The sequence below is a fragment of the Canis lupus genome, chromosome 12, assembly GCF_048164855.1.
Source record: "Canis lupus baileyi chromosome 12, mCanLup2.hap1, whole genome shotgun sequence".
Taxonomy (NCBI): domain Eukaryota; kingdom Metazoa; phylum Chordata; class Mammalia; order Carnivora; family Canidae; genus Canis; species Canis lupus.
Window position 1 is genome coordinate 44,222,714 of NC_132849.1, and position 27,996 is coordinate 44,250,709.

A 27,996-nucleotide genomic window follows, 5' to 3' on the forward strand; every position below is an offset into this window, starting at 1 on the left:
GTAATATTGCTGATTCCCAAAATACACTCAACCCAGGAGGAGCAGCTCTCCGGCACAGCTGTCTGCTCCTGCCCTGCCCGGGTATTTCGGTGAGCTATGCAACACAGAGGACCACACAGAAGGAATGTAACTGTAACGCCCCACAGCTCCCATCGTCCCACAGGCAGGTGCATCCCGCCAAACCCCAGACTGGCATTTGAAACAGAAGAAACTGCACTGCTGCATGGGGGCTGTAGTTCTCCTGTACTTCATCTCTATGTTTAAAACTAGGGCGACAGCCGTCTTTGCTACTGTAAACTAATCTGATGGGCATGGGGGTGGGGAGTGGCTCTGAGAAGGCTGCCAATAGGCCATGATTGAGCAAAGTCAAGGAGCAAAATCATTATTCCTCACTGTTTGCAATCCCCCAAACTGCAAATTTAGTGGATCCTTCATCATGATTTTTAGGAACAAACTGTCTACTCCTTTGGCAGCCTGGAGTAAAAAAAATACAAAGCCTTTTGTAGGGTTTAACTGGCTGATATTTACACATATTTGCTAACAGTACACTGGAATCTGGAAGCCAAGAGAAAAAAAAAAGGATCAAAGGAAGTTGGCAGTGAGGTACATGCATAGTAGTTAGGAGTCCTCGAGTTGAGGCACGTTTATTAAGAGAGCTTCTGGCTGCGGGCACCAACTCTGACTTCAGCTTAATTTCTGCTGGAAAATGAAAACAATCTGGGATCCTCCAAGATAAGAGAATGCAGGGTGGGCAGGTGGATTGGTAGTAAACATAACCCAGGGACTTGTCCAAATATGCTAGAACCCCTATCAGTTGACAGCCACCACAAAGACTCACAGCTGCAGGAGGCTGAGGGTATAGGCCGCAGACCTATACCAGGGAAAAACCTGGGTTCTTTTTCTCTACTCTGCACATGTTCTGTTAAATCTCACTGTCACCAGTTGGTTACTACATGGAATTTACAGGTACCAGAGATTAAGTCCTGGCCACAACCCCTCAACACAGAAACAGTGTAAGCACTTGCTATGAATGATATCAGGTCTCACATTATACCGGGGTTGTACTGCAAAAAAATAAAAATAAAAGGCACACTTGCAGAGTTCTGCAAGATGCTTATTCACAACAACACACCGGAAGCACAGGAACTTCAGCTCCCCACTGCAACCTTCCCCCTCCCCGCCCGCCCTCCACTACTACCTCTAGTCCCTCTCCTGGCACCAGCCAAGGCAATAGCCCAGCCCACTGGAAGGCCACCGTGCACTAGCGGGTGTTCACTAAACAGTAGCTGATCATCATGCGGCTGAGTCCTTCTCAGCAAAATCTATTCTGAAAGCCCCACAAGCTCTTAGCAGCCAGTCAGAACTGTCCAGACCTGCTTCCTCACACCAGCCAGGGCAGAAGCATGTGGGTAAGGAACCCGAGGCCCCGAGGTTTGGGCAGGCCGATGCCCCCCCTCCCCCAAGTCTGCCCTCGCCCTCTCCCTTGTCACTCCTTTTCTGGCATATCACTGGGGAAAACCAGAGCCGCCGGAGGTGTCAGGCCCGGGAGGAGTACGGAGAAGCGACGAGGGCGGCCCGGAGGCAGCTTGGGGCGATGCGGGGGGATCGGCCCGGGGTGGAGGTGCGGCGGCGCCACATCTAGTGGGGAAGGGCCCCGAGGTGGGTCCGGAGGGAGGGCAGGGAGGGGGAGTGGCTCCAAGGCCTGCCGGCCGCCGCGGGGACCCCAGCAGACAGCGACGGAGCGGGGGAGGCGGCGGGGGTGAGGCGAGGTTGGGGGGCGGCGGCGCGGGTGGGCAGGCGAGGGGGGCAGCCCGGTTCCCCTCCCCCAGCCCGGGCCCGGGCCTCCCGCTGACTCAGCCCCACGGCGTCGGTCGCCTCGGCCTGGACTCACAGTGCGCGAGGCTGCTCCGGTGGAGGCGGCGGGCGGGCGACAGGCGGCGGGGGCGCTGCGGCTGCGGCTGCGGCTGCGGCCGGCGGCTCCGGGGCGAAGGGTCCTAGCCGAGGCCGCCGCGGTCTCCGGCTTCAACGCACAGGGACTGCGGGGGAAGAGAGCACTGCGCAGGCGCGATGCGGCCAGCGCTGTCAGTCCGAGTGGGGCGGGGCCAGGCACCCGCCGTCTCCAAGGCAACCGGGCGGCGAGGGAAGGACAGCCCCAACCTCCACCTTGTCTTAGCGACGGCGGCGGGGGAGGGGGGCGCGGGGGGCGACGGGAACAGTCCCTCTGCGTTGCCGTAGCAACAAGGAGACGAGACCGCCTCATAAATTTATGGTGGTACCGAGGGAACGCTCTCACCTTGTCACCATGGCAACCGGGAACAGCCCCTTCCTCTCCCCTTAGCAACAGGGTAACAATTCCTCCACCGCGTCTAACTAAGCTCAGAAGGAACAACCATTTACACCTGATTCCGTAGTAGCCAGATGACGGATTCCCATCTGCCTCACCGCTACCGCAAAGGAGAAACTGGAGCTTATTTCTTCTTTTTCGGCAACCCGAGAGAACGAAGGCTGAACATCTCCTCGCGGTTTATGGTTTTTAATCACAGCCGGTTCTTCCTATTTCCAGCTTCAATTTTTTCCCTACCTGTGTTAAACATACCTTTTCGTCTCCTACCAGAAGGTCCATACCTTTACCCCTAAATCGAGCTGACAAAATCCTCTATATACATATCACTTGAGTTTTTTTTAATCAACCCTTTTGTCTCTCTGCCAGTGTATTTGTAAGCAATTCTTGTTTCTTCATCTTGCCCATTAGTCGGTTGAGATTCTACTTCCTCATAACTAGTCCTTCTTCGATATTGTTCACTGGTGTTTCCAAATTCCCTACGGCAAGACTGCTTTTATGGCTCTCCCCAGTTCTTCTAGATTCCTCTTCTCCCTGTCCAGTGGATCTCCCCAGTTCTTCTAGATCCCTCTTCTCCCTGTCCACACCTGCTGTCTTTGTCCTTTAGTGCTCTACCCAGGGCTCCACTACCGTCACCCTCTTTGTGATTTCATCAGCTTGGTTCCCTTCCCGCAGATGATTTATGGCTCTCCCTCCCTCAGCCCTCACTCCTACAGATGTCTGAGGTCACCTCTGTACCCACCTTGAACATACCGCTTTTATTACACACATCCTAAAGTATTGTCTTTGACTTACATGTGGGTCTCTCCAATCAGGCTGTGTGTGCCCCTTATGGACAGGAATTCTCTTATTCATCAGCTCCCCTCAGTATCTAGTACAGAATGTGACACATAGTAGGGTTCCAGTAAGTGTTGCTGTGATCAAATCAAGTAAGGCAAGGATTTTCTTCAAAGATTCTTCAAGACTTTCTTTGACTCCAAAGAAATGGGTGAAGGGGGCCAAAAGGTAAAAAGGTAAATAGAAAAAAAAATGATTTTATTCTTTCTCACTTTCTCTGACCTAGCTGCCTCAGAGTCCCAATCAGCATTTTCTCTATGATCTTTGCACATATTTAATCTTTAATACTACTGCTATGATTATAACTTTATCACTCCCTTAGCTCTCCATCCTAATGCCAAAATTCTAGTCATTTATTATCTGAGACTCTGGCATTCTGTATTTCCTGAATCCTCGACTATATCTAGTCTCTCTTCTACACTATCCCAGATGTACCTACTAGAGTAAATTTCCTCACTGCGTACTGACCTACTGTCACTCTCTATAATCAGTGCAAGCTCTTCACACCTTACCATTCTATCATCTGCTGACCCAGCTTGGACTGAGCCTTCTAGGTGAACATCACTGGATTCTGCTGGGCTTGTTGACATACTAGAGATGCTGCATTCTCTTTGAATGACTCAGAAGTAAGAATTCATTCTTTTCCTAGTCTCCCTGTTTAGCTCCAAGAGATTCCATCCCAAGACTATTAGTGTCAGAGGACTCCAACTGAGCCCATTTTCTTGGGGGAGAAGGAGAAGGCAGCCCATCACAAATAGAATAAGAAAAGAGAGGGACACAGCAGGTGCTGAGTCAACACCTTCTCCTCCTATCCAAGGTAACTCTCAGAAAGGAGAGGGCTCCTTGTAGAGAATAATTCCCAGGATAAATCAAGGAGTTAGGAGAGTGAAAACCCAGGCTATACTTTTTCTAGCCACAGGGTTAGAGAATGGAAGTGGTTCCTAACTGTATCTGCCGGGTGTCTGCATGCTATAAAGATAAGGGGAAAATTTCAGGTTCAGTTTATTTTGCTTCCCCACTCTGAAGTTCCAGCTCAGCTGCATGGTTGTAGGTGTAGACCTGGGTGATGTAGACTGCTCTGAGTAATCCTGAGAAGAGATTATGTCCTTGAAGCCCCACCTGCTTGCCACACATGGGGTAGAGGATCACTGTACAAAGAGTTCCTGCATGCCCTTCACCCAGATTCTCCATGTTAACACTTTACTATATGCCAGTTATCTATTGCTACAGAACAAATCACTCCAACTTAGTGGTTTAAAATGGTAACCATTTCATCATCTCCGTTTCTGTAGGATGGAGATTCTAAAAGAGCTCAGCTGAGTGGTTCTGGCTGAGGGTTTCTCCTGCAAGTGCAGTCAGATGGTGACAGGAGCTTAAACAGCAGGAGGCCAGCTAGACAACCCTCTTTGTTCCTGTTGTCTCAGAGCTAGCCTTCTCACTACATGGTGGCTTCAGGGCAGTTGGACTCCTTATACGGTAAAGTTTTCAAGGATGAATATGATAGTGAATAAGAGAAACAATGCATCCCTTTTTATAACCTAGTCTCAGATATCACTTTTGACATATCCCTTTGTTTTGGAAAAAATCAAGAAGTCTATTTAAGATCAAGGGGAGGGAGCATAGACCTCATCTCTCAATGGGAAGAATGTCCAAGTCATATAATAAGAGAACGTGGATGGGAGACACTGTTGAAGTCATCTTTGGAAAATATAATCTGCCACACCCTACCCTCTGATGACAACAATCCACATCCCACTCGATGTGGAATACATTCATCCCTTCCCCCTCGTCCCCAAATCCCATTCCATGATAGTACCATCTTGAAGTCCAGGATCCCATCAGCTAAATTAGTCCCTGTGTGAGTATGGCTCCTCAGGTTCAGTTCCTTGAGTATAGCTCCTTAAGTATCAATTGTCTTGATCTGAAGACCTTGCAAAGTAAGGAAACCCACTGTGTGCCTCATGTACACTCAGCATACACTAGTGGCACAAGCCTGGGATTATTGCTATGAACATTATCATCTCAAAAATTTTGGAGAGGGACTCTTGGGTGGCTCAGCGGTTGAGCGTCTGCCTTCAGCCCAGGGCGTGATCCTGGAGTCCGGAATCAAGTCCTGCGTCGGGCTCCCTACATGGAGCCTGCTTCTCTCTCCCTCTGCCTATGTCTCTGCCTCTCTCTCTCTCTCTCTGTCTCTCTCTCTCTCTGTGTGTGTCTCAGGGATAAATAAATAGAATCTTTTTTAAAAATTTGGAGAAAAACAGATGGCAAACATCAGTTACTAGTTCATAGCAATTCTGAAATTCAGCTGGGCACATGTTGCCAGTTCCTGATTTAGGGCTCAGACCCACTTACTTACATTAGCTTTGACGTGGATCTTTCCCCCCAGTAGGTTATAATCTTTTCCTATGATTATTTGTTTTGATACCCAATTTGTCACAGACTTGGCCAGTGGAAGAAATTCCAAGTTGGCTCTTGTGCCCTTTGGATTTGTTTTCATCATTCTTTGAACATTTGCTTGCTTTCTGACACAAGATGTTCCAGGCTCATCTTGTACCTTTCCTGCCCCACCCCTGGAATTGGCCATTCACCAGGGAAGCATGGGTCCTCCTGACTTTTTGATGTTCCTTTTTCCATTCTCCCTTGCTTCCTAAATCTGCCCTTAGACATTGATGATTCCCTGGGTTCCCATCTCATTTTTTCCCTCTCCTTCTTCTATACATACTCCCCAAGTGGTCTCATCTATTCTTGTGACTTCTGAGGCTGTATTTTCAGCCCAAGCAGCTCGCCTACTTATTAGACCTGTATATGTAATTGCCTTCTAGATATCTCCAACTCTCTATTCCATAGGCACCTCAAATTCAGTGGGCTTAAATTAAACTTATTTACCCTTCCCCCACCAAACCCACCCTTCCTATATTCCCTATCATTGTTGATGGCATCACTAAGAGAAACCTGAGGATGATCTTATCCTACATTTCTCCCCAACTCCTTATACCAGAACAATTTTCCAATCCTATCAACTCCACTTCTAAATGTCTTTCAGATATGACCCTTCTTTATCTCCATCAATTTTACTGTCTCTTTCCTGGGTTATTGCAAAGCCTCCCACCTGGTGTCTCTGCTTCCAACCTCTCCCATCTCTGACCCATCCTTAACACCACTGTTAAACGGCTCTTTCTAGAAGATAAATTTTATCACATACCTTCTCTGCTTAAATCCCTATGGCTGCCCTTCTCAAACTGGCTGAAGCAACCTCTGGCCATGGAGGATTCATGTAGGGAGTACAGAGGGGAGCAGCTATAGAATGGTCACATCTTCCTTGAGCGTAATTTTTATTTGGAGGTTCAGGAAAACATTTTAAAATATGAAGACAAACAGACATATGATGAAGGACAATGCAAGAATCACATGATTTTAAAAGATAAGACTTTTAAAGAGAGTTTGAACTCAAGATACTTTCATGCCTGTACTTTAGTAGAAAGTTTAAGAAACACTGGTGAGGATAAAAGGATGAAGTTCAGGGTCTTTCACATGGTGGACAAGCTGCATTATAATCTGGCCTTTACCAGCCACTTTCACTTCACCTGCCTCTTCTCTTATGCCCCCCAGCCTCATCACCTCTTGCCATATATGTCAGCCACAAAAAGCAACAACTTGCAGTTAACTGGGCAAGCAGTTCTGCTTTGTGGCCAAGCCCATGTTATGAGGTTCATCCTGTTTGGAGTCCCTCCTTTCTCTTTATTAGGCAAAGTCCTACTCATTCTCCCAGACCAGCTTTCGTGTCATGTCCTCTGGGACCGGCTTTAGTGTCATGTCCTCTGGAACACTATCATGGACCTCCCCTGGGAGAGCTGACATGTTCTCCTTGGTACCAGGCACATTCTTCATCACGGTCCCCTATCACCTTGTATTACCATGCTTGTTCACTTCTTTCACCACCTAAGATCCTCACACTCAAAGACCACATTTTATTTAGCTTTGTATTCTTAGCACCTAACACAAAATGAAAAACAGCCAAACAATCTGACCTTTCGGCACTCTTTCCAAGGTGACTGGGAAGGCAAGTAGTGGCAGGAATCTAGGTGAATGGATTAACTCTAACTGATGGGGGGCTAGATGTTGGGTAGGAACATGCAGGGCTGCTCTGCCTGGTGGTGAGGTGCAGGCAGGGAGCTATGGTGCTGGTAAGTGTTACCAACAGTGTTCATTATTTATTTGAAACTCGCTAAAAGTGGAACAGGCTCTCAAATAGGATTGATCCTCACATGTAGGAAATCCTTGACATGGTTTTAAAATTTACAACTGTAAATATCAAAGTTTGCTGAGGGATGAGTTCTAATCACATGACAATAAACAAATGAGTCCTTATCTAGAGAGTGACTCTAGCCCTCTACCCTAGGAGAGTTGCATAAGCATTAGGGCTGATACTTTCTGGCTATGTGACCCTGAGCCTTGGTTTTTCTCATCTATTGTTGTGATCGTTAAATGAGATAGTATATGAAAAATACCTAGCAATGACGCACACACAGTAAAATATTTACCCAAATAAATGGTAACTATGAGTAATAACTAAACTTTCACTAGGGTCAAGAGGTCACTTGATTCCTCCCTCAGTTATAACCTATTAAACTATATAGAAGCCTAAATAAATAAATAAATAAATAGGAGCCAATATGCAAATGTAGAATTTGCAAAGGTCTTAAGACAAACCTCCTGTGAACATTAATGATGTATTATACCCAGAATAAACAACAACTCTACACCAGTGGCTTAGATTGCAAGACGTTACCCTGCTTTTTGTGGAAAATGCCCACCATGACAATCAGATGGGTGATCAAGGCTGGGATTCATTGGATTAATTTTCTAGAACCTCCCTGATCACCTCCTGAGGTTGGTATCATTCCCATTTTCACGATAAACAACTGAGGCCCAGAGATTAATGAACTTGCCTAAGATTACACAGCTAGTGAACATCAGAAGCGTTTTAACCTAAAGCCAACTCCAAAATCTGAACTTCTTCCATTCCTTTCGCTTCCTACACTTTCTGTACTATAATTATTTGTCAATATGTCTTTTACCTAAGCTAATCTATAAATGCAAGAGCCACACTTGCTTCCTTTTTGTAGTATCTAGCACATACATGCCTGGCACATATTCCATAAGCATTCATGATGTGAAAGGTAGGATATGGTAAGCAAACCTAAACTAGAGTTGCCAGATAAATGCAAGATGCCTGGTTAAATTTGAATTTCAGTTAAACAACAATTACTTTTTTAGTATAAATAAGCCACACACACTACCTGAGACACATCTACATGAATGAAAACCTACAAATTGTCTGTTATCTGAAATTCAAATTTAATTGAACATCCTATATTTTTATTTGCTAAATCTGGTGACCTTAATGTAAACCTGGGATTGGCCCTGGGGATTCTCCTGGTAGAAGGGCTACTATGGCCCCTCACTCACACTCAAGACTGACCTGATCCCCAGCTGCTCTGGGGCCTGGGATGGAGGCCATGGTAACCTGGATCTGTCTGCCCTTTTAGGGTCTTACCTATTCTCCTAGGTTAGATCAGCTTGGCTCCTTTAAGAGGAAAAAGCAGCCACTGATGAGCTTAAAGCGCCACCTGGAGGCTTTTATGGGTACTACTGCGGCGATCAAGGGCCATCCCGAGGACCCAGGATTTTAGGGAGCCAGAAAAGGCCAAACAAGGCAGAGACAGGGTCGAAAGTAGCCAGTCTAGCAGTGGAGAGGGGCAGATGAAGATATACTTTCTTGGCATTTTCAGTTTACAGCTGTCGCTTTGGCTGTCTAGGAACTGAAGCACTTGTCCTCCAAAGGAGGTCATTGCTTAGAGATTCACTTGCCCACCACCCTTTGCCTTTCAGTTATTCCTTGCTCCTTTCCTCCCCAGGCTGGAAATCATTGGCTTATGAGAAGCATCATAACCTCCATTGTGGAGGCTTTGTGCTACACTTTTAAGATGATGGTAAGCGGCTTGGAAAAACTGTCATGGGATAACAGCTGAGGGAATGGGAGCTGTTTGTCTAGCAGTGGTTCTCAGCACACCTAAAAACTTGTTAGAAACGCACTCTCAGGCCCCACAGCAGACATACTGAGTCAGAAACTCTGGGGATGAAGCCTGGTAAACTGTGTTTGAATAAAGCCTCCAGGTGATTCTGGCACATGCTGACGTTTGAGAACACTTACATGCGTAGGGTGGCAGGGAGAAGCCCACAAAAATGTGCAAATATTGGAAGAGATCTTCCATGAATGAAATGGCTATTGTTCTGTGAACTTCCAGAAGGAAAAGCTAGGGGAAAGGGGCACATGTTCCAGAGAGACAAAACTTTGTTTTTTAATTTAATTTTTTTTGAGAGAGAGAGTATGGGGGAGAGGGAGGAGCAGACTCCCCATTGATCAGGGAGTCCAACATATGGGGCTCAATCCCAGGACCCCGAGATCATGACCTGAGCCAAAGGCAGACGCTTAATTGACTGAGCTATCCAGGCGCCCCAGAACTTGGTTTTAATTAAGGAGGTACTATTGAACAAATAGAACTTTTGAGGAGTGTCATGCACACCTGGTGAAGGCACTTCTCTATCACTGGGCTGGATGATCAGTCAGGGATGGTGGTAGAAATCTCCAAACTGAGAATCCATGATGAATTCTTCTTGCAAATCCTCTCTTCTTCAGTTCTCTTTTATCAAGAGTGAGAGCAATGCCCTCTGGTCATTTCCAAGAACCACTTCCAGCTAAGTATTTAGAGCACATGGTAACCAAAGAGCAAATATGGGAGCAAATGGCTTTTCTTCTATCAGGATTTTCTCTGGACTGTTCCAACTGGACCAGTTGTTCTCTCGGCTGCTGCACATCTGCCTTCGAGAGGTTCTTCTTTTTTTTTAATTTTTATTTATTTATGAGAGAGAGAGAGAGAGAGAGAGGCAGAGACATGGGCAGAGGGAGAAGCAGGCTCCATGCACCGGGAGCCCGACGTGGGATTCGATCCCGGGTCTCCAGGATCGCGCCCTGGGCCAAAGGCAGGCACCAAACCGCTGCGCCACCCAGGGATCCCTCGAGGGGTTCTTCTACGACCATTCTTTATCCCATTACCTATGCAGAATCTGCTATTTCCTTCATCCCATATTTTTCCATTTTTTTATTATTAGTTTCTTATGTTGGGACACACCATCACAGACATTCCCAAGAAAGATTACAAGGAAAGTCAGTCTTTTCAAACTTGCATGTCTGAAAATGACTTTTCATTAACACTTGGTTGACAGATTGTTTGGCTATAGAACCCTAGGATGGAAATTATTTTCCCTCAGAATGTAGAAAACATGCTCCATGATCTTCCATCTCCTAATAGTTTGGCTGATAAATTAGGTGATATCCAATTTCTAATACTTCATATGCAGCTAGTGTTTCCTTCTCTTGCTAGCTCTCAAAGCATTACTCTCATTGTTTAGAAATGTCATGATGATGTCTCTTCAATCTGGAAACTCATCTTTCAGAAAATCTGGAAAATTTCTTCTATTATTTCTTCAATAAACTCCTTTCTTCCATTTTTCTGTACTCTTAGTTCTGGAACTAGTGTTAGATTGATCATCTAATCTTGTCTTTCCAATTTTTTTTTCTGGTCTTTTTTTTTTTTTTTTTTTTTTTTAAGTCTGTACTCTCTGGGAGGGTTGTTTGTCTTGGACATTTTCATTTACTCCTTGATTCATCTCATTTTCCTCTGAGACAATTTGTTCTTATTTTGTATACTGTTTCTCTTTTGAGGGGTTTTCCTCATCTTCAAGACTAAGACATAAACAGGCTGACTGGAAGGTTTGAGCTCATAGATGGGGCATGTTGGCTGGGGTGTTTCACCACAGAATTGTATACAAATTGGCCAAATCATTGCAGGCCCCTCCAGATATCAGAATTTCGTTATTTTCTCCTTGGCCAACCAGCTTGCCCAGAATAATCGTCAGATTCCTTGCCTGGGGGTATACAATCTTCTACACTGGCTATAGGAGGCCACCTGGAAAGGAGAGGCTGGGGGAAGCTGATCTCACTAGGCAGAACTTTCCCCTGCACTAAATCCACTTAACTTTGTGCTCTCCCTTGGGCAGCCTGGAAGGGAGTGGGACAGTTTCTCATTGAGGCTGGAGAATCTATGGGTCTAATTGCTCCTCGTAGATGACTTTAGCCAATCTTCTTGCTTCCAGTCCTTGGCCTTTGGAGATCCTTAGAGCCTTTACTCTGGATTCTTTCCTGGGTTCTGGAATGTGAATTGGTGGTCCCCACCTAGGCAGAAATTTCAGCTTCCCTTACCTTGCAGTGTTAGCTACCATTTCTCCACACTTCTGTTGATAGCTTTCATTTGCTGTCATGTTATTTTCTGTCTCATTTTCTCTATAGCTTAACACCTCTTCTGAATGCCATTTTAGTGAGGATTTGAGAGGGGTAGATTTTGTTAATCTGCCATGTTTAACCATTTATCTACTCATTGCCTTTAAATTTCTTGTTTTGTTTTAAAAGTATATAAGATCATGAATTTAATTCTATATACCACTTTAGCTGAATACCACAATTTTAATATTTCATACTAAAACACTTATATTTTGCATAAACATAACTTACTTGTACTTTTCTCTTTAATGGATAAATTATTCAGCACCTTACAGCGGTTCCTAAACATCTGGGTTTATTGATATTGTAGTTTATTTCTAATTTAATTGCAATGTGGACAGAGAACAAGATTCGTGCAATATTGATGCTTTGGAATTTTTTGAATCTGCTTTGTGGCCTAGAAAATGGTCAATTCTTATAATGAATTTTCTTGTTTTTATTGTAGTAAAAGACATACCATAAAATTTACCATCTTAACTATGTTTAAGTGCACAGTTCAGTAGGGTTAAGTATATTTACATTGTTGTTAAATAGTTCTCTAGAACTTTGTCATCTCACCGAGCTGAAACTTTATTCCCATTAAACCTTTCTCCTTTTACTCATTCTTCAGCCCCTGGTACCTACCATTCTACTTCTCTTTCTATGAGTTTAACTATTTAGATACCTCATATAATATGTGGGATCATACTTGTCATTTTGTGACTGGCTTATTCCACTTGACATAACATTCTCAAGGCTCATCCAGGTTATAGCATTTGATAGAATTTCTTTCCTTCCATTAATTAATTAATAATTATTAATTAATAATTATTAATATTATTAATTAATTGTTTTTCTTCATTTTTAAAGCTGCATAGTATTCCACTATATACACATATTCACATTTTGTTAATCCCTTCATCTGTCAATGGACAGTTGGGTTGCTTTTACCTTTTGGCGACTGTGAATAATGCTTGATGAACATGAGTGTGTAATATATCCTCAAGATCTTTCTTTTACTTCTTTTGGAAATATACACAGAAGCAGGATTATTGGATCATATGCCCTAATTCATTTTTGCACACTTCCTTACTTTCTGGCATTACAAAATGTTTCATCATGTTCATCACAGGAGTGGAATTGCTGGATCATATGGTAACTGTTTAACTTTTTTTTTTAAGATTTTTTATTTATTTATTCAGAGAGACACAGAGAGAGAGAGAGAGGCAGAGACACAGGCAGAGGGAGAAGCAGACACCATGCAAAGAGCCTGACGTGGGACTTGATCCAGGGTCTCCAGGATCACGCCCTAGGCTGCAGGCGGCGCTAAACCTCTGTGCCACCGGGGCCGCCCTCTGTTTAACTTTTTGAGGAACTGCCACAGTTTTCCAAAGTGGCTGCACCGTTTTATATTCCCACCAGCAGTGTGTGAGGATTCCAGTGTTTTATACATCCGTGTCAGCACTTATCTGACTCTGATTCTAGCCATCCTAGTGGGAGTGACGTGAAGTCTCATTGTGGTTTTGATTCGCATCTTCCTAATGATTAATGATGTTGAGTTTCTTTTCATGTGCTTATTTGCCATTTGTAGATCTTCTTTGGAAAAACATCTATTCTGATCTTTTGCCCATTTTTAAATTGAGTTACTTCGCTTTTTATTGTTGAGTTACAAAGGGTTCTTTATGTATTCCAGATATGTTTTTTTTATCAGATATATGATTTGTAAGTATTTTCCCTGTGTTGTTATTTCACTTTCTTGATAGTGTCCTTTTGAAACACAAACAGTTTTAATTTTGATGAACTCAAATATATCTATTTTTTTGTTACTCTTGCCTTTTAGTGTCATAGCTATGAATTCATTGGCAAATCCAAGTTCATGCAGATTTATTCCTTTATTTTTTTTTCCCAAGAGTTTTATCATTCTAGCTCTCACATTGAAGTCTTTGATCCATTTTGTAAATTTTTACATTTGGTCTGAGGTAAATCCAATTACATTCTTTTACATGTGGATTTCCAGTTGTCCAAGCACCATTTGTTGAAAACACACTTTTCCTCCATTAAATCATCTTGGCATCCTCGTCAAAAATCAAGTGACCATTAGCACTGGTTTTCTTTTTCTTAATGGACTCTCAATATTCTACTCATTTGGTTTGTATGTTTATTCTTATGCCAGTACTGCTTAGTACTATCTTTTTTTTTTTTTTTTAATTTTATTTTGAGTAATCTCTACATCCAGTGTGTGGCCTGAAGTCACAACCCCAGGAACAAGAGCTGCATGGTCCACCAACCAAGCTAGCCAGGTGTCCCCTGCATAGTACTGTCTTGATTTCTGTTGCTTCATAGTAGTTTTTCCTTGAAAAAAATTGTTTTTAAATTCTGGTATAATTAGTGTACAGTATCATATTAGTTTCAGGTGAACAATATAGTGATTTAACACGTGTATGCATTACTCAGTGCTCATCACGGTAAAGTGTGCTCTTTAATCCCCTTTACCTATTTCATACATACTCCCACCTACCTCCCCTCTGGTAATCAGCAGTTAGCTTAGTAGTAGCTTTTAAAATCAGGAAGTGGGGGATCCCTGGGTGGCTCAGCGGTTTAGCGCCTGCCTTTGGCCCAGGGGGAGATCCTGGAGTCCCAGGATAGAGTCCCACGTCAGGCTCCCGGCATGGAGCCTGCTTCTCCCTCTCCCTGTGTCTCTGCCTCTCTCTCTCTCTCTCTCTCTCTACGTCTATCATAAATAAATGAATCTTTAAAAAAATAAAATAAAATAAGAAAGTGGAAAAAATTATGTATCAATTATATTCAAATTTTTAAAAATTAAAAATAACATTACAATTCCAGTATAAAAAAATAAAATCATGAAGTGGGATTCTTCCAACTTTATCCATCTCTCTCTCCAATCTTGGGGGCAGCAGTTTGCCCTCTGTCCTCCAAGAAGTGTTGTTGCCTTTTTAGTCTGTTCAGCTTTTTACCTGGTTAAGTTAGGATGGAGTGGCAACTTCTAGGCTCTTTACATGCAGCACGGGACACTGCCATGCTCTTTATTGTAAACCTGTTACACTCAAAGTAAAGCATTTTATTTAAGAAAAAAAAGTACACTCTTAAAGGTATGAGCACTGTGACCCTTTACAGATGTATATTTTGTCACTCCTTCAAATAGGCTTTTCCAATCTTGACTGTAACCATAATATCTACCTTCCCTTCTACAATTGAGTATCATGAGATCTTCTTTCCCCTTCCTGGGTTTTAAGAAGCCTCCTTCCTTTACTGGTCATAAGGCAATTCCTGGAGAGGGTCTTAGTTTATACCCATGGATCAAAGAAAGCCTATACCTTTGATTGTTAAGGAATTGAGGTATGATAGTCATTGCACTGTTACTTGGTAAGTGCTTAACTAACTTCCTTCTTGGGTGCAGAGTCTCAGTAAATGACAAAACCTAATTTTCAAATTTGTACCTGTCTCTTATTTCCTGCAACATTTTAATGTAGTCATGGCAGGATCTGGCACAACATGGACAGAGGGTGGCAGGCAGTTGCTAGATGAGGCCCGGGCATACACATGGTAAGACCCATTGAGGTCTTACTGTCTAGGCATCTTTCTTACCTCTCCTCTGCTGCCTCGGGATGCTGTATAGTTAAGCTCCACTCCTGGGGTGTTTTTAGTTAAAAAGCTTACCATGGGGTGCCTGGGTGGCTCAGTCTGTTAAGCATCTACCTTTGGCTCAGATCATGATCTCAGGGTTTTGAGATTGAGCCCCGCATCAGGCTCCTTGCTCAGCAAGGAGTCTGCTTCTCCCTCTGCCTCTCCCTGCTTGTGTTCTCTCATGCTACCCCTTGCTTGTGTTCTGTCTCTCATGCTCTCTCTTTTGAATAAGTAAATAAAATCTTTAAAAAAAGATCTGCCATATAAGGTAAATATCATAAATGAAGCTACACTCCCCTTTTCTTAAAAATTTCCCACATGATTTTTAAAAATGACTGAATGCCTGTTATCACCTTTAGGCTAGAACAGGTTTTTTTTTTTTTAATTTTTTTATTTATTTATGATAGTCACAGAGAGAGAGAGAGAGAGGCAGAGACATAGGCAGAGGGAGAAGCAGGCTCCATGCATCGGGAGCCTGATGTGAGATTCGATCCCGGGTCTCCAGGATCGTGCCCTGGGCCAAAGGCAGGCGCCAAACCGCTGCGCCACCCAGGGATCCCAGAACAGGGTTTTTTAAGCTTGGTGCTATTGATATTCTGGGTTAGACAATTCTTTTTTTTTTTTTTTTAAGATTTTATGTATGTATTTAACAGAAAGAGAGTGAGAGAGAGAGAGAAAGAGCACAAGCAGAGGGAGCAGCAGGCAGAGGGAGCCCCAGACATGGGGCTCAATCCCAGGACCCCAGGATCAGGATCTGAACCAAAGGCAGGCCCTTAATTGACTGAGCCACCCAAAGACCCCAGGGTTGGACAATTCTTAATCGTGGGCTGTCCTGGGGGACAAAATTGCCCCTGGTTGAGAACCAGCCACTGAGCTAGACTGCCTTAATGGGTTACTTCAGCTCAACGGTTTGGAAGGGAGCCCTAGCCCTGATCAGATCATGTTAAACCATTATAAACCCCAACCTGTCCAATTTGTTTAAAAACTCTGCTGAACGGGTACGGCAGAATTATACAAAACTACAATTTCATTTCATTCTTGTGACTGTGATGTCAGATGAAACAGTGAGTTAAAATTAAGAAAGGCCAAATCCTTTCATAGCTTCCCACCCAGATACCTGGGAGAAATTACAAAACCATGTTATGGACATCAAGTAAAAACTATAAAGTGCTTCCAAGGCACATGCTTATGCCCTCACCACTTAGATAAGAGACAGGCCTTGATTGTCCATCAGCCCACAGTGGGAAAAGTTTAACTCTAAAAGCCTGGCCATTGGAAAAGTGAGTGAATAATTCTCAGCAACCCCCACAAGTGGTGCTTTGTCCTCAAACACCCTTGGTGGAGCTTCCAGATCTCTCCTTCTGTGAACATCAGGATTCTCTCATATAATGAGGCTTTAGATGTCCTGCCACTGATGTCTCCTTTTCCTTGGGTCCTCCTCAAAGACATTGTTCCCCAGAGACTTCTGCTCCCACAGCAGTAAAGGGATCAGAGACTAACTAGAGTCTAGTTTACTGAAAAGGATTGCCCCAGTGCCTTGAAACTTGGTGACTTTTGGAATTGATCAAAAGGGACCAATTCCCCTCAAGATAAGGAGACTGCAAAGCTTCAGAGGATAGTTTAAACCAAAGAATTCTAATAAAATGAGATGCACTGAGTAGCCAGTGAAATTTAAATATGCATCAATATAAGCAAGTGTTTTCCATTTTGAGGCAATCTTTAATTTACAGGTGAAGAATCTGTTTCCTCCCAAAGGGCCTTTGAGGGCTGTAATTCATATAACATGTTGTCGGTCTATGGAAAGAAAAATAATGTTCAGAAATCTCAGGGTCTCAAAAATGATCATTAACTTCTAATAGTAAAAATGTGAAGAATTTGCATTTCCAGGAAAATATTCAATGCATTTGTGTGATTCGAGCCAGGAAGGCAGTATGACAATGAGTGTGCAATTGCATAAAGCTAAAAATTATGAAAATCAAGATTTAAAAAATTTAAATTCAATCAGTCAACATATAATACTTCATTAGTTTCAGATGTAGTTTTTTTTTTAAAGATTTTATTATTTGTTTGAGAGAGAGAAAGCAAGAGAGTCAGAACTTAGTGTAGAGGAGAAGGGGCAGAGGGAGAGGGAGAAGCAGACTCCTTGCTGAGCAGAGAGCCTGATGTGGTGCTCAATCCCAGGACCCCAGGATCATGACCTGAGCCAAAGGCAGATGCTTAACAGCTGAGCCACCCAGGCGCCCCCGGATGTAGTTTCCAACAATTCATTAGTTGAGTATAACACTCAGTGCTCATCACATCATATGCCCTCCTTAATGCCCATCACCCAGTTACCCATCCCCCCCACCCAATTAAGATATTTTTAAGCCAAATTTTCAGCATAGTCTTAAACTCAAAAAGACAAGTTCCTGATAAGAACAGGTCATGGGGCAAAGAATAATTAAAAGGCAAAGACTTGTACAAAGTTGGTAGTTGACCCAGTGATCTCCAGTCCCTTTGTTGGTAAGAGAATTATTTGTAATTCTTATTGCTGTTTTAAAATGCTGTTTCAAATTTGGGAATTTAGGATTAACTGCCTCTCAAATTCAAAAGATAAAATATACTATATAATGGTTTCAGCTGGGAAATTCAATGAGTTCGGTTTTTTAAATGTAATTTTGCCTCTCCCACCCCATCTCCCATGCCCAGATGAGAATCTAGGATGTGAAATCAGGAATTTTGAATATGGCATAACTGATTTCAACATGAATTTGAATTTCTGTAGTAAAATGAAATAGCTAAAGCATTTTTTATAAATATGATGAAAGGCACAGAGTTTTGATAGTAGTGAAAGATATTGAGACTGAAATGTGCTACAACTGGAAAAATGTGTCTTTTATCAATTCATTCACTAAAATTCAGATAATCCAAAATTATATAAATCCACAGAAAAGCTTCAACTTAACTTCCTGCATAGCATTAAAAGAATAATATATATTGGGGAGTCTGGGTGGCTCAGTTGGTTAAGCATCTGACTCTTCATTTTGGCCCAGGTCATGATCTCAGGGTCATGAGTTCAAACCCCAAGTCAGGCTCCATGCTCAGGGAGGAATCTGCTTGATTTTTTTCTCTCCTCTTTGTCTGCCCCTCACCCTCACCCCACCTTTAAAAATATGTATGTTTCCCCAAAATTAGCTTAACTTTATCTGCTTAGTGTCCCAGAATTTCTAACTGGATTTTGGAAGTTTGAATTCACATAGCATTGAGGTAACGGATACTTGTATTTATCCAAAGGCCTGATGAAGTTGGGATTATATAGTGAAAATAAAAATAGTGTGCTTGTGCGCATGTGCATGAGCATACACGCATGCGTTTGTATGGGTGTAAATGTCTACATTTTGACACAGGAGTCAGGAGTTCATATAAACCCTGAAGAGCCTGTGTTTAATGTGAATGTTAATGTGTACCATTCTAAGACACCAGTATCTTCTTGATCTCCCATAATCAAATTAAAGACTTTATAACTTAAACCCTGAAGAGCCTGTGTTTAATGTGAATGTTAATGTGTACCATTCTAAGACACCAATATCTTCTTGATCTCCCATAATCAAATAAGATTTTACAACTGACACCGAATAAAAAAGAAGTCATAGCTAGGAGAATCATTTAGCAAATGCCTACAAAATTTAGTACAATACATAGTATGCTATATGTATTTTGTTGCTTAAGAAATTTGCATTTTGTAAAAAGAGAAGCTTGGAAGTCTTAAAAGGGAACAGTGTGAATTTAAAAGGTGATGCCAGACTTTACTCTGGTGGTCAAGGTCAACATCAATAGCGATAAATCATGCCAACAGTATTGCCATCGATATGATGTGATAAAAAACACACGTTTATTTCTGTAGTCCTCCCCAAAAAAACCCATAACACCAGCCTGACCACTTATTTGAGAAAAACAGCAGACCAATTTTAATGGAGGAGCCTTCTACAAAACACCTGACCAATATTCCTCAAAACTGTTGAGATCATCAAAAAGAAAGTCTGAGAAATCGTCACAGCCAAAAGGAGACAGGGTTGTGTCCTAGATGGGATTCTGAAACAGAATAAGGACATCAGATAGAAACTAAGGAAATCTGAATAAAGTACGGGTTTTAGTTAATGAGAATGTATCAATATTGGCTCATTTATTGTGACAAAAGTGCCACATTGGGGTGTCTGGGTGGCTTAGTCAGTTAAGTGTCTGCCTTGGGCTCAGGTCATGATTCCAGGTCCTGGGATGGAGCCCGCACTGGGCTCCCCACTGAGCAGGGAGCCTACTTCTCCCTTTCCCTCTGCCTACTGCTCCCCCTGCTTGTGATCTCTCTCTGTCAAATAAATAAATAAAATCTTTTTTAAAAAGTGCCACACTAATATAAGATGTTAATAATAGGGAAAGCTGCATGTTAGGGTATGCAGGAACTCACTGTGTTATCTTTTCCATTTTTCTGTAAATCAAAAACTGTTCTAAAAAATAAAGTCTATTTTTAAAAGAAAGCTATAGAAGGACAGAATTTGTTAAGTTAAAATTTAAGGAAGCCTTAAAATACAAAGGCTCTAATGTATTCAAAAAAATTTAAAAGGAGGCAGGAAATTCATTTGGCTGGAATCTACGTATAAATCTTGCACTAATAACTATGTGGTTGGTGTAGATGGACCAGATAGAGGCAAAGTGAAAATCTGGTACATAATTTTGGAACTCTGAGCCACTTGAGTGGAGCGAGGAAGCAGGCCTCCTCACATCCTGTAGATGCCAAGACTCCCATCCAAAAAGCTCAGTGGGAACTTAGACTTGCCACAAGGATAGAATTGAGAAAATAAAGATTTTAATGAATCCAAACCATAGTATCAACAATTTTGTGTTGAGAGAATCTGTATGTATTCGGTGTTTTGTGTACTCATAAAAAATAATGTGGGCCTGTTGAAGTGAGCACCTCATAACTAATTTAAAATATGTACCTTAAGACTTAGGCTTTGAGATGAAATCTATGTTTAGCAGCAAAACCTCTAAGTTCACTGTATTTATGGGTCTAATTGGTTAGATTGACAATAAGTATTTAGCACTCAGGAAAGTTTCTTTTTTTTTTTTTTCTTAAGATTTTATTTATTTATTCATGAGAGACACACACAGAGAGAGGCAGAGACACAGGCAGAGGGAGAAGCAGTTTCCACGCAGGGAGCCAGATGTGGGACCCGTGTCTCCAGGATCATACCCTGGGCTGAAGGCGGCGCTAAACTGCTGAGCCACCTGGGGTGCCCTCAGGAAAGTTTCTTAAAAAGGAAATAGAGGGATGCCTGGTTGCCTTTGGCTCAGGGCGTGGTCCTGGGGTTCCGGGATCAAGTCCCACATCAGGCTCCCTGCAGGGAGCCTGATTCTCCCTCTGCCTGTGTCTCTGTGTCTCTCTCATGATTAAATAAATAAAATCTTAAAAAAAAAAAGGAAATAGAATTTCAAATGTAGTTAGAAATGTTATAAAGTGTTCAATTAAGTGGATCAATGGGACCAAAGTCCTCTTAAAATGATAAAGTCCCCTCACATGATAAGAGTTGGTAGACTTACAATTTTTAATGAATAAGGTCTATAAGCTAAACTGAAACACTTAGGAAAGTGCCCTAGACCTTCACCACTCTGCTGTATCCACAGCCCCACTGAGACTTCATGAAACTTCCCACACTGTGAAGGCTCAGGGATTGTCACAGGAAACCGTTATCCCTACCCCCTGCAGAAGGACCCTTTTTCCCCACCTCCCATGACGCCCTGCCCCTCAACTTTTATTGGTAGAAAACTTTTAAACTCCTGGACAGGCATATGAATGGCCTAAGGAATATATAAGCATGCATGAGGTGGCCATATAATTTACTGCCCCAATCATGACATATATGAAAGGGGGCACTATGCATAATTATTCTGGACCACGAGACTTAACCCAGAACGGTTCTGGGACAGCCAGGACAAGATCCCTGCAGGTATAAATGTGTGTCTTGTGAATATACCAGGGGAAGAAATGAAGAATTTGGCTTCCATTGTAAGACACTATCAAGTCTCAACAGCATCGAGTCTCAACAGAATGTTAGATCCTGGGGGACGGGAGTCGTGAGGTGGCCGCCATGGCGGTGTCAGAGAGCCAGCTCAAGAAGATGGCATCCAAGTACAAATACAGAGACCTAACTGTATGTGAAACTGTCAATGTTATTACTTTATACAAAGATCTCAAACCTGTATTGGATTCATGTTTCTAATGATGGCAGTTCCAGGGAACTCATGAACCTCGCTGGAACAATGCCTTATAAAGGTAATATATATATTCCAATATGCCTCTGGCTGCTGGACACATACCCATATGATCCCCTTATCTGTTTCATTAAGCCTATTAGTTCAATGACTATTAAAACGGGAAAACAGGGGATCCCTGGGTGGCTCAGCGGTTTGGCGCCTGCCTTTGGCCTAGGGCATGGTTCTGGAGTCCCATGATCGAGTCCAGAATCAGGCTCCCTACATGGAGTCTGCTTCTCCCTCTGCTTGTGTCTCTGCCTCTCTGCCTTTCTCTCTCTCTCTCTCTCTGTCTCATGAATAAATAAATAAAATCTTAAAAAAATAAAATGGGAAAGCATGTTGATGCAAATGGGAAGATATATCTTCCTTATCTACATGAGTGGAAACATCCTCAGTCAGACTTGTTGGGGCTTATTCAGGTCGATTGTGGTGTTTGGAGATGAACCCCCAGTCTTCTCTCGTCCCACTATTTTGGCATCTTATCCACTGTACCAGGCAACAGGGCCACCAAATACTTCCTATATGCCAAGCATGCCAAGTGGAATCTCTGCATATCCATCTGGATATCCTCCCAAACCCAGTGGTTATCCAGGCTGTCCTTACCCACCTGGTGGTCAGTATCCTGCCACAACAAGTTCTCAGTACCCTTCCCAGCCTCCTGTGGCCACTGTCGGCCCCAGTAGAGACCGCACCATCAGCGAGGACACCATCTGAGCCTCTGTCATCTCAGCGGTCAGTGACAAGCTGAGATGGTGGATGAAAGAGGAAATGGATCATGCCCAGGCAGAGCTCAATGCCTTGAAATGAACAGAGGAAGACCTGAAAAAAAGGTCATCAGAAACTGGAAGAGATGGTTACCCGTTTATTTTTATTTTTTTTAAATTTTTATTTATTTATGATAGTCACACACAGAGAGAGAGAGAGAGAGAGAGAGAGAGAGAGAGAGAGAGAGGCAGAGACATAGGGAGAAGCAGGCTCCATGCACCGGGAGCCCGACGTGGGACTCGATCCCAGGTCTCCAGGATCGTGCCCTGGGCCAAAGGCAGGCGCCAAACCGCTGCGCCACCCAGGGATCCCTGGTTACCCGTTTAGATCAAGAAGTGGCTGAGGTCGATAAAAACATAGAACTTTTGAGAAAGAAGGATGAACTCAGTTCTGCTCTGGAGAAAATGGAAAATCAGTCTGAAAACAATGTTATTGATGAAGTTATCATTCCCACAGCCCCACTATACAAACATCCTAAATCTGTATGCAGAGGAAAATGCTATTGAAGACACTATCTTTTACCTGGGAGAAGCCTTGAGGCGGGGAGTAATAGATCTGGATGTCTTCCTGAAGCATGTGCGTTGTCTGTCCCGTAAACAGTTCCAGCTGAAGGCACTAATGCAAAAAGCAAGAAAGACTGCCGGTCTCAGTGACCTCTACTGAATTCTCTGATATCAGCCTGAGATTGGGCTCTTCTTAAAGCATTCTTTTCTTCTCTTTCTTTCTCTTATCAGTAGGTGCCCAGAATAAGTTATTGCAGTTTATCATTCAAGTGTAAAATATTTTGAATCAATACTATATTTTCTGTTTTCTTTTGGTCAAGACTGGCTTTTGTTAATGAACTTTCTATCCTCTGTAAACTTTTTGTGCTGAATGTTGGGACTGACTATGCTAAATAAAATTTGTTGCATTAAAAAAAAAAAAAGGATGTTAGATCCTTTAAGGTTTTAGTGGGAAAGCTCTAAAACCCTTTCAAATGTGTTATCAGAGACATATCAAATAGTCTTTTATTAACCTAGCACTATAAGGTCTACCCTGTCTGTGTATCATGAAGTTTCTTCTTCATACCTGGGGTGTCATGAGACTCTTTCGTCACCACTGACTACAAGGCAATTATTAGTGTTAGGTTATACCCTTGTAAAAAAGTCCTCCTGTAATTCGGATAGAGAGATGGAGGGTGAAGTTTGCCCTGTCACTGGCTGGAGAGGTTTTCCAGAATGCGGGTAATCTTATAAACGATCTTCACAGATTACCTTAGGTTCAAGTCTGTGGTCATTTATTTTCCAATTACATACACACAAAGGCGTGCTGTGTGTTTCTGGGTATTTTATTTTTTTCTCTCCAAACCACCCAATACCATGCACATGGCCCGCCAAACATATAGCCATATAATTTTTCATCCAAACATTTAAAACAATGGATTTTTGGCAGTTAGTCAAATTCTGGTATGCTCTCCCGTTATGGGAAATCAGGGTAACACAGACACTTTGGCCCAATCCCATCCTAAGGAGTTGGCATCCTTCACAGGCCAGGTAATAGTGTTTCCACGTGGTTCAGAAACCCCATCAGAGGGATGCCTGGGTGGCTCAGTGGCTGAGCGTCTGCCTTCGGCTCAGGGCGTGATCCTGGGGTCCAGGATTGAGTCCTGCAAAGGGCTTCCTGCATGAGTCTTCTTCTCCCTCTGCCTATGTGTCTCTCATGAATAAATAAAATCTTAAAAAATAACAGCAAACCCACCAGAGTTGGTCCAGGCAACTCATTGCATTACAGCCAAGTACTTTGCCCCAGCAGCAACACCCCAAGTGTTTCTCTCAGTTGTGGCCTTATTTGCTGAGTTGTTTATTTGGTGAAAGGTGGGCAAATTCCTTTGCTGTCAACTATTTCATTCACTGCCTTAAATTCCCTTACTAGGGTTTTGTCTTCGGGGGGCTAATAAATACAAGTGGCCCTATTGTATGGAAGCAACGATTTCACTCTTCGATGTGGAAGACTTTGATACAGTAATCCCTTCCAACATCTGGCTGAGATCTAGAGAGAAGGTAGGAGTCTTGGTGCAGGTGGAATGGGTTGGAAGGTACAGTAGACCAATCCAAAAGGTGGGGTTCTGGAGAACCAGAGAACAGCCTGAAGGTCCTTCAGAGACACGCTGGCCTTGGTACAGCCTTCTGTCCTGTGATCTTATGAGGCTGTAGCTCCATCGGCCAAGAGTGCCACCATGTAAAGAGGGGGCTATGGGTTTCCAAAGTGGTAGCCAAGAAAAGGCAACAAAGGGTAAATGGGTTAAGCCTAGTTTCCCCACCTTTTGTATGTAATACTTCCCCCAATTATCCCTGTTTTACTTCACTCAGCAACCTTGCCCTGGGAATCTAGCACCATAAGTCTTGGTTTTGTTCCCACTAGGAGGAGGACTGAGCACCAAGTGTTGGGTACTGAGGCTCCCACCTCCCAGCTGCTCTTCTCTGCAGACTCCGCTCAGGCCTCCCAGTGAGAGGCTACCTGCCCCACAACATGAGTGAAGAACCGAAGCTGAGTTTTCTTAGCACGAGAAGCTTTGCCCCTGCCACCGTGGAGGACATCCCCTGCCAAACTCCCCTTTCTCTGAAGAAATACCACTGAGACCAAGTGAGAAGTAGCTACAGTTTAATACAAACCTGCACCAGAACACAATGTGCCGGGCTGTTTTGTCTTTGCCTCAAACAGGTGGCCAGAGCACAGGACCATGTGTCGTCTTGGGTTGACACAATCTTAGCACCATGACGTTTACAGAGGAGTGAGAAGTCACTTGGGTGCCGGAGGCTCCATCCCGACCCCAGGCTGTGCCTGCCGCCTGGGCAGCTGGAGGGGGTTTGGGTTTTCGCGTGGTTCTGTGATTTCTGGGTCAGTACTGGAAAAGCCCTCATCATGGCATTGGCTTGACAGACCTGCTGTGGACTCCTAGCACTACACACGCGCACACACACACACACACACACACACGGTAGCACAATTTTCTGGTAACTTAGTCCCACAAACCTAGAGAGCAGCTAAGGCAAGAACAACAGTATTTATTCAGCAAGTACAAGACCAATTTGAGAGCTGCATTCAGTGCAACCAGAGACCCTTTTTGTTCCAGCCAGGAGCAGTGGGGCTGCTGATGGAGCTGGCTGGAGTTCTGCACAGGGGCAAGGAGTGGGGAGTGGGGGCTGACCGTTCATTGGGTCCCTTGAACCTCCTTCTGATTTTCATCTAGAAGCTCCTGGGCAAGGGTGGGGACTATGTAAGGATCGGGGGTGAGGGTAGGGGTGGGGGAAGGTGAGATGGAGGGGAAGGCCTAGGGCGGACCACTCCAAGATGTGGTCTCCCAGAGCCATCCCATGGACCATGCATCTCTCGGGCGGAGGCACTCAGAGAAGGTAAAGCTTTCCTAGCCCAAGCAGGGATGCTCTGCCCACTGGCTACCACCACTGCTCAGCTCTTTGGCATCTGCCCAAGGCCCATGACCCAGCAGAGGGCTGGGATGAAGAGGATGATGTGCGTTGTATCATGTCACGGTTTCCCAGGCCCAGAGCCCTACCTACTGTCCCTGTGGCTGCCCCCCTCCATGAGTGTCTTTCTTCCCTTGCTCCCTGGGGTACTATCTCTGTCCTTTCAGCTCCTAAGTGAGGAGGATGAGCATGGAGGGGGAAGTGAGGATGTGGAGGCAGCTGAAATCACATGGCAAGGCCCCCACTATTTAACTAGTTCTGGCTCAGACAGTGAATATGCATTAGCTTGTTTATAAGAAAAATCTATCTACCTGTGCGAAACAAAGCAGAACACCTACCAAGGGTGTAAGTCTTCTGGAGGGTTAAATTCTCAGGTGGGATCTGCAAGAGACGTCACCCCACTCTTCCTTTCCACAGCTAGGGTAGACAGCCACGCTCTTTAAGGGTCATCACGGGCACTTCTGGGGTCAGAAGGCCTACTCTTTCTGGGCCTCGTCTGTGAAATGGGGAGAACAACGAATGCTCTGTCATGTGGAGCAGTTGAGGGCTCGTGTATGGAAGCGCTTTGAAAATATGTAAAGCACTGAAGAAATGTGCAGGGTGTGACCACTAGCCCAAGAGCCCTGGCACAAGCCCCGGGTGCGCAAAGCAAATGTGCAACATGAAATCACTCCTGTGATGGGGAGGTCGCGGGGGTGGGGGCAAGGCTTAAGAAGAGCAGGCGGTCGAGTTGCTTCCCAGTTCACTCAGGGTGGACGGAGATCACCCAGCCTCTAGTGTTTCCATGGAACCTCCTGGAGCTTCTGAGGCAGGGAGAGCCCAACTGGACGTGGGAGAAGCAGGTACAGGTGAGGTGCTGACCACAGGGGCCACAGTACCTGTGCAGCAATGTGGGCTCTCCAGCTGGGTCTGCCCAGGCCTGGCCTCCCTCCCCCGCCTCTAGCCCACTCACTCCCTAGTTCCGCTCCCCCTCTCTTAGCAGGCATGAGGCCTCTTGCCAATCACACAGGAGGAGCAGCAGGGCCTCTGTCCAGTGGGGGGAGTTTCCAGGAAGCTGGGTGTTTGGGGGTGTTAGTGCTGGAAGTGGTCAGAGCCAGATATGGGAAAGGCTCCCCAGAGGCCCCCAGGGTTGGCGTACTGGGCATCCCCTAGGAATGCAGGAAACTAACCAGGAGGGGCAGGGACAGGAGGAGGGCCTGGGATGGGGCTGCGGCGGCCTGGAAGCCTCCAGGTGGGGAGGAGAGGGGCCCGTGAGGCCAGCACCTCGCCCTGCTCCTGGTCTGTGCCCTCGGCTGTCTGGTCGGTGTCGAGTGCAGCGTCTCTTAAGATCCACATCTACTCCTGTTTCTATGCTATGCTAGTGACACGAAGCACCGTTATTCTTCACAGGATGCACAAACAAGTCAAACCAAACCACTGCGCAAACCAAACGTGCAAAACAAAATCATGTACACGCGCCTGGCACCAGCCCCGTGCCCCGCCCGGCTAGCCCCTCGGGGCCTGTGACTCCCCAGGGGTGGGGTGGGAGGAGGAAGAAGCTGGCGAAGGGTGCAGAGTGTCCCAACCGCACCCACACAGGGGCCAGGGCCACGTTGGGAAACACGGGACACGCTGGGCGCGGCTGGGAAGCCGACACCTGTCTGACTGGGGAAAAGTGACCACAGAGCCTCCTTAGAGGGAGGGGGCCTTTCCCTCCAACGCGCATCTGCTAAAGTGCTCCGGACAGCTGGCGGTCAGCCAGGGGGCAGGGCACTAAAGTCTGGGCTTTCCCAAAGCCAGCACATGGAGGCGGCTGTAGGAGGAGGGGCTGGGCCGGGCTCTATGCATTGGGCTCTGTGCATAGTGTGGGTTTCCTGGGCTCCCCAAGAGCCTGCCGAGGTCAAGGCAGGAAAGGACTGCGGCGGCAGGAACACATCTCAAAGTGCCTGTTAGGGTTGGCTCGAAGCACAGTGAATCACGTGGCAGACATGGGGAGCTGCTCCCCGGTCCCGTGGCCCCCTTAGGTGGTGCGCTGCCCGGCCCAGCCTCTCCCGCCCCCTGCAGCAGTGGCCGGAGGGTGTGCGGGCTGGTGGCGGCGGTGCGTCCTCACTTGCGGGGGCTGGTCAGTGCCTTTACCAAATGCCGCTTGACCTGCCTCCGGGGGGAGCGAGGATCCGAGCCGAAGCTCGCTTTGGAACATGGTCATCAATTTGAGAACCTGCAGGGAAGGAAGCAGAGGGTGAGCCCGGCTGCTCACTGGGTGATAACCGCGCCGTCACCATCTCCTGGTGGAAGCT

General features: G+C 44.8%; 2 protein-coding genes, 1 long non-coding RNA gene and 1 pseudogene across 9 annotated transcripts in view; 2 read left to right on the top strand and 2 right to left on the bottom strand.

Moving 5' to 3' along the window:
- MAPRE3 (microtubule associated protein RP/EB family member 3) overlaps positions 1 to 2,047 on the bottom strand; it is a 53,623-nt gene extending 51,576 nt beyond the window's left edge. Inside the window, exon 1 of one of the 2 annotated variants that reach the window (XM_072770750.1) lies at positions 1,892 to 2,047. The gene's annotated coding sequence lies outside the window, so the exon portion shown is untranslated. The remainder of the gene's footprint in view (positions 1 to 1,891) is intronic. The other variant, XM_072770752.1, reaches the window with a different exon arrangement.
- On the top strand, positions 1,241 to 24,915 carry LOC140601599 (uncharacterized). Of its 5 annotated transcripts, XR_012004597.1 has the most exons (6): positions 2,552 to 3,354; positions 3,670 to 3,804; positions 4,471 to 4,654; positions 9,097 to 9,171; positions 24,168 to 24,295; positions 24,657 to 24,915. It is a non-coding gene; the product is annotated as an uncharacterized lncRNA (long non-coding RNA). The 5 variants fall into 5 exon arrangements; XR_012004598.1 differs by lacking the exons at positions 3,670 to 3,804; positions 9,097 to 9,171 and adding an exon at positions 3,828 to 3,995; XR_012004596.1 differs by lacking the exon at positions 9,097 to 9,171 and having other exon boundaries at positions 2,555 to 3,354.
- LOC140601593 (tumor susceptibility gene 101 protein pseudogene) lies at positions 21,803 to 22,313 on the top strand (annotated as a pseudogene).
- DPYSL5 (dihydropyrimidinase like 5) overlaps positions 24,880 to 27,996 on the bottom strand; it is a 96,178-nt gene continuing 93,061 nt past the window's right edge. For both annotated transcript variants that reach the window (XM_072770744.1, XM_072770746.1), the window contains one exon: positions 24,880 to 27,917. In XM_072770744.1, coding sequence (XP_072626845.1) covers positions 27,832 to 27,917 — 86 coding nt within the window. In that variant the 3' untranslated portion in view covers positions 24,880 to 27,831. The remainder of the gene's footprint in view (positions 27,918 to 27,996) is intronic.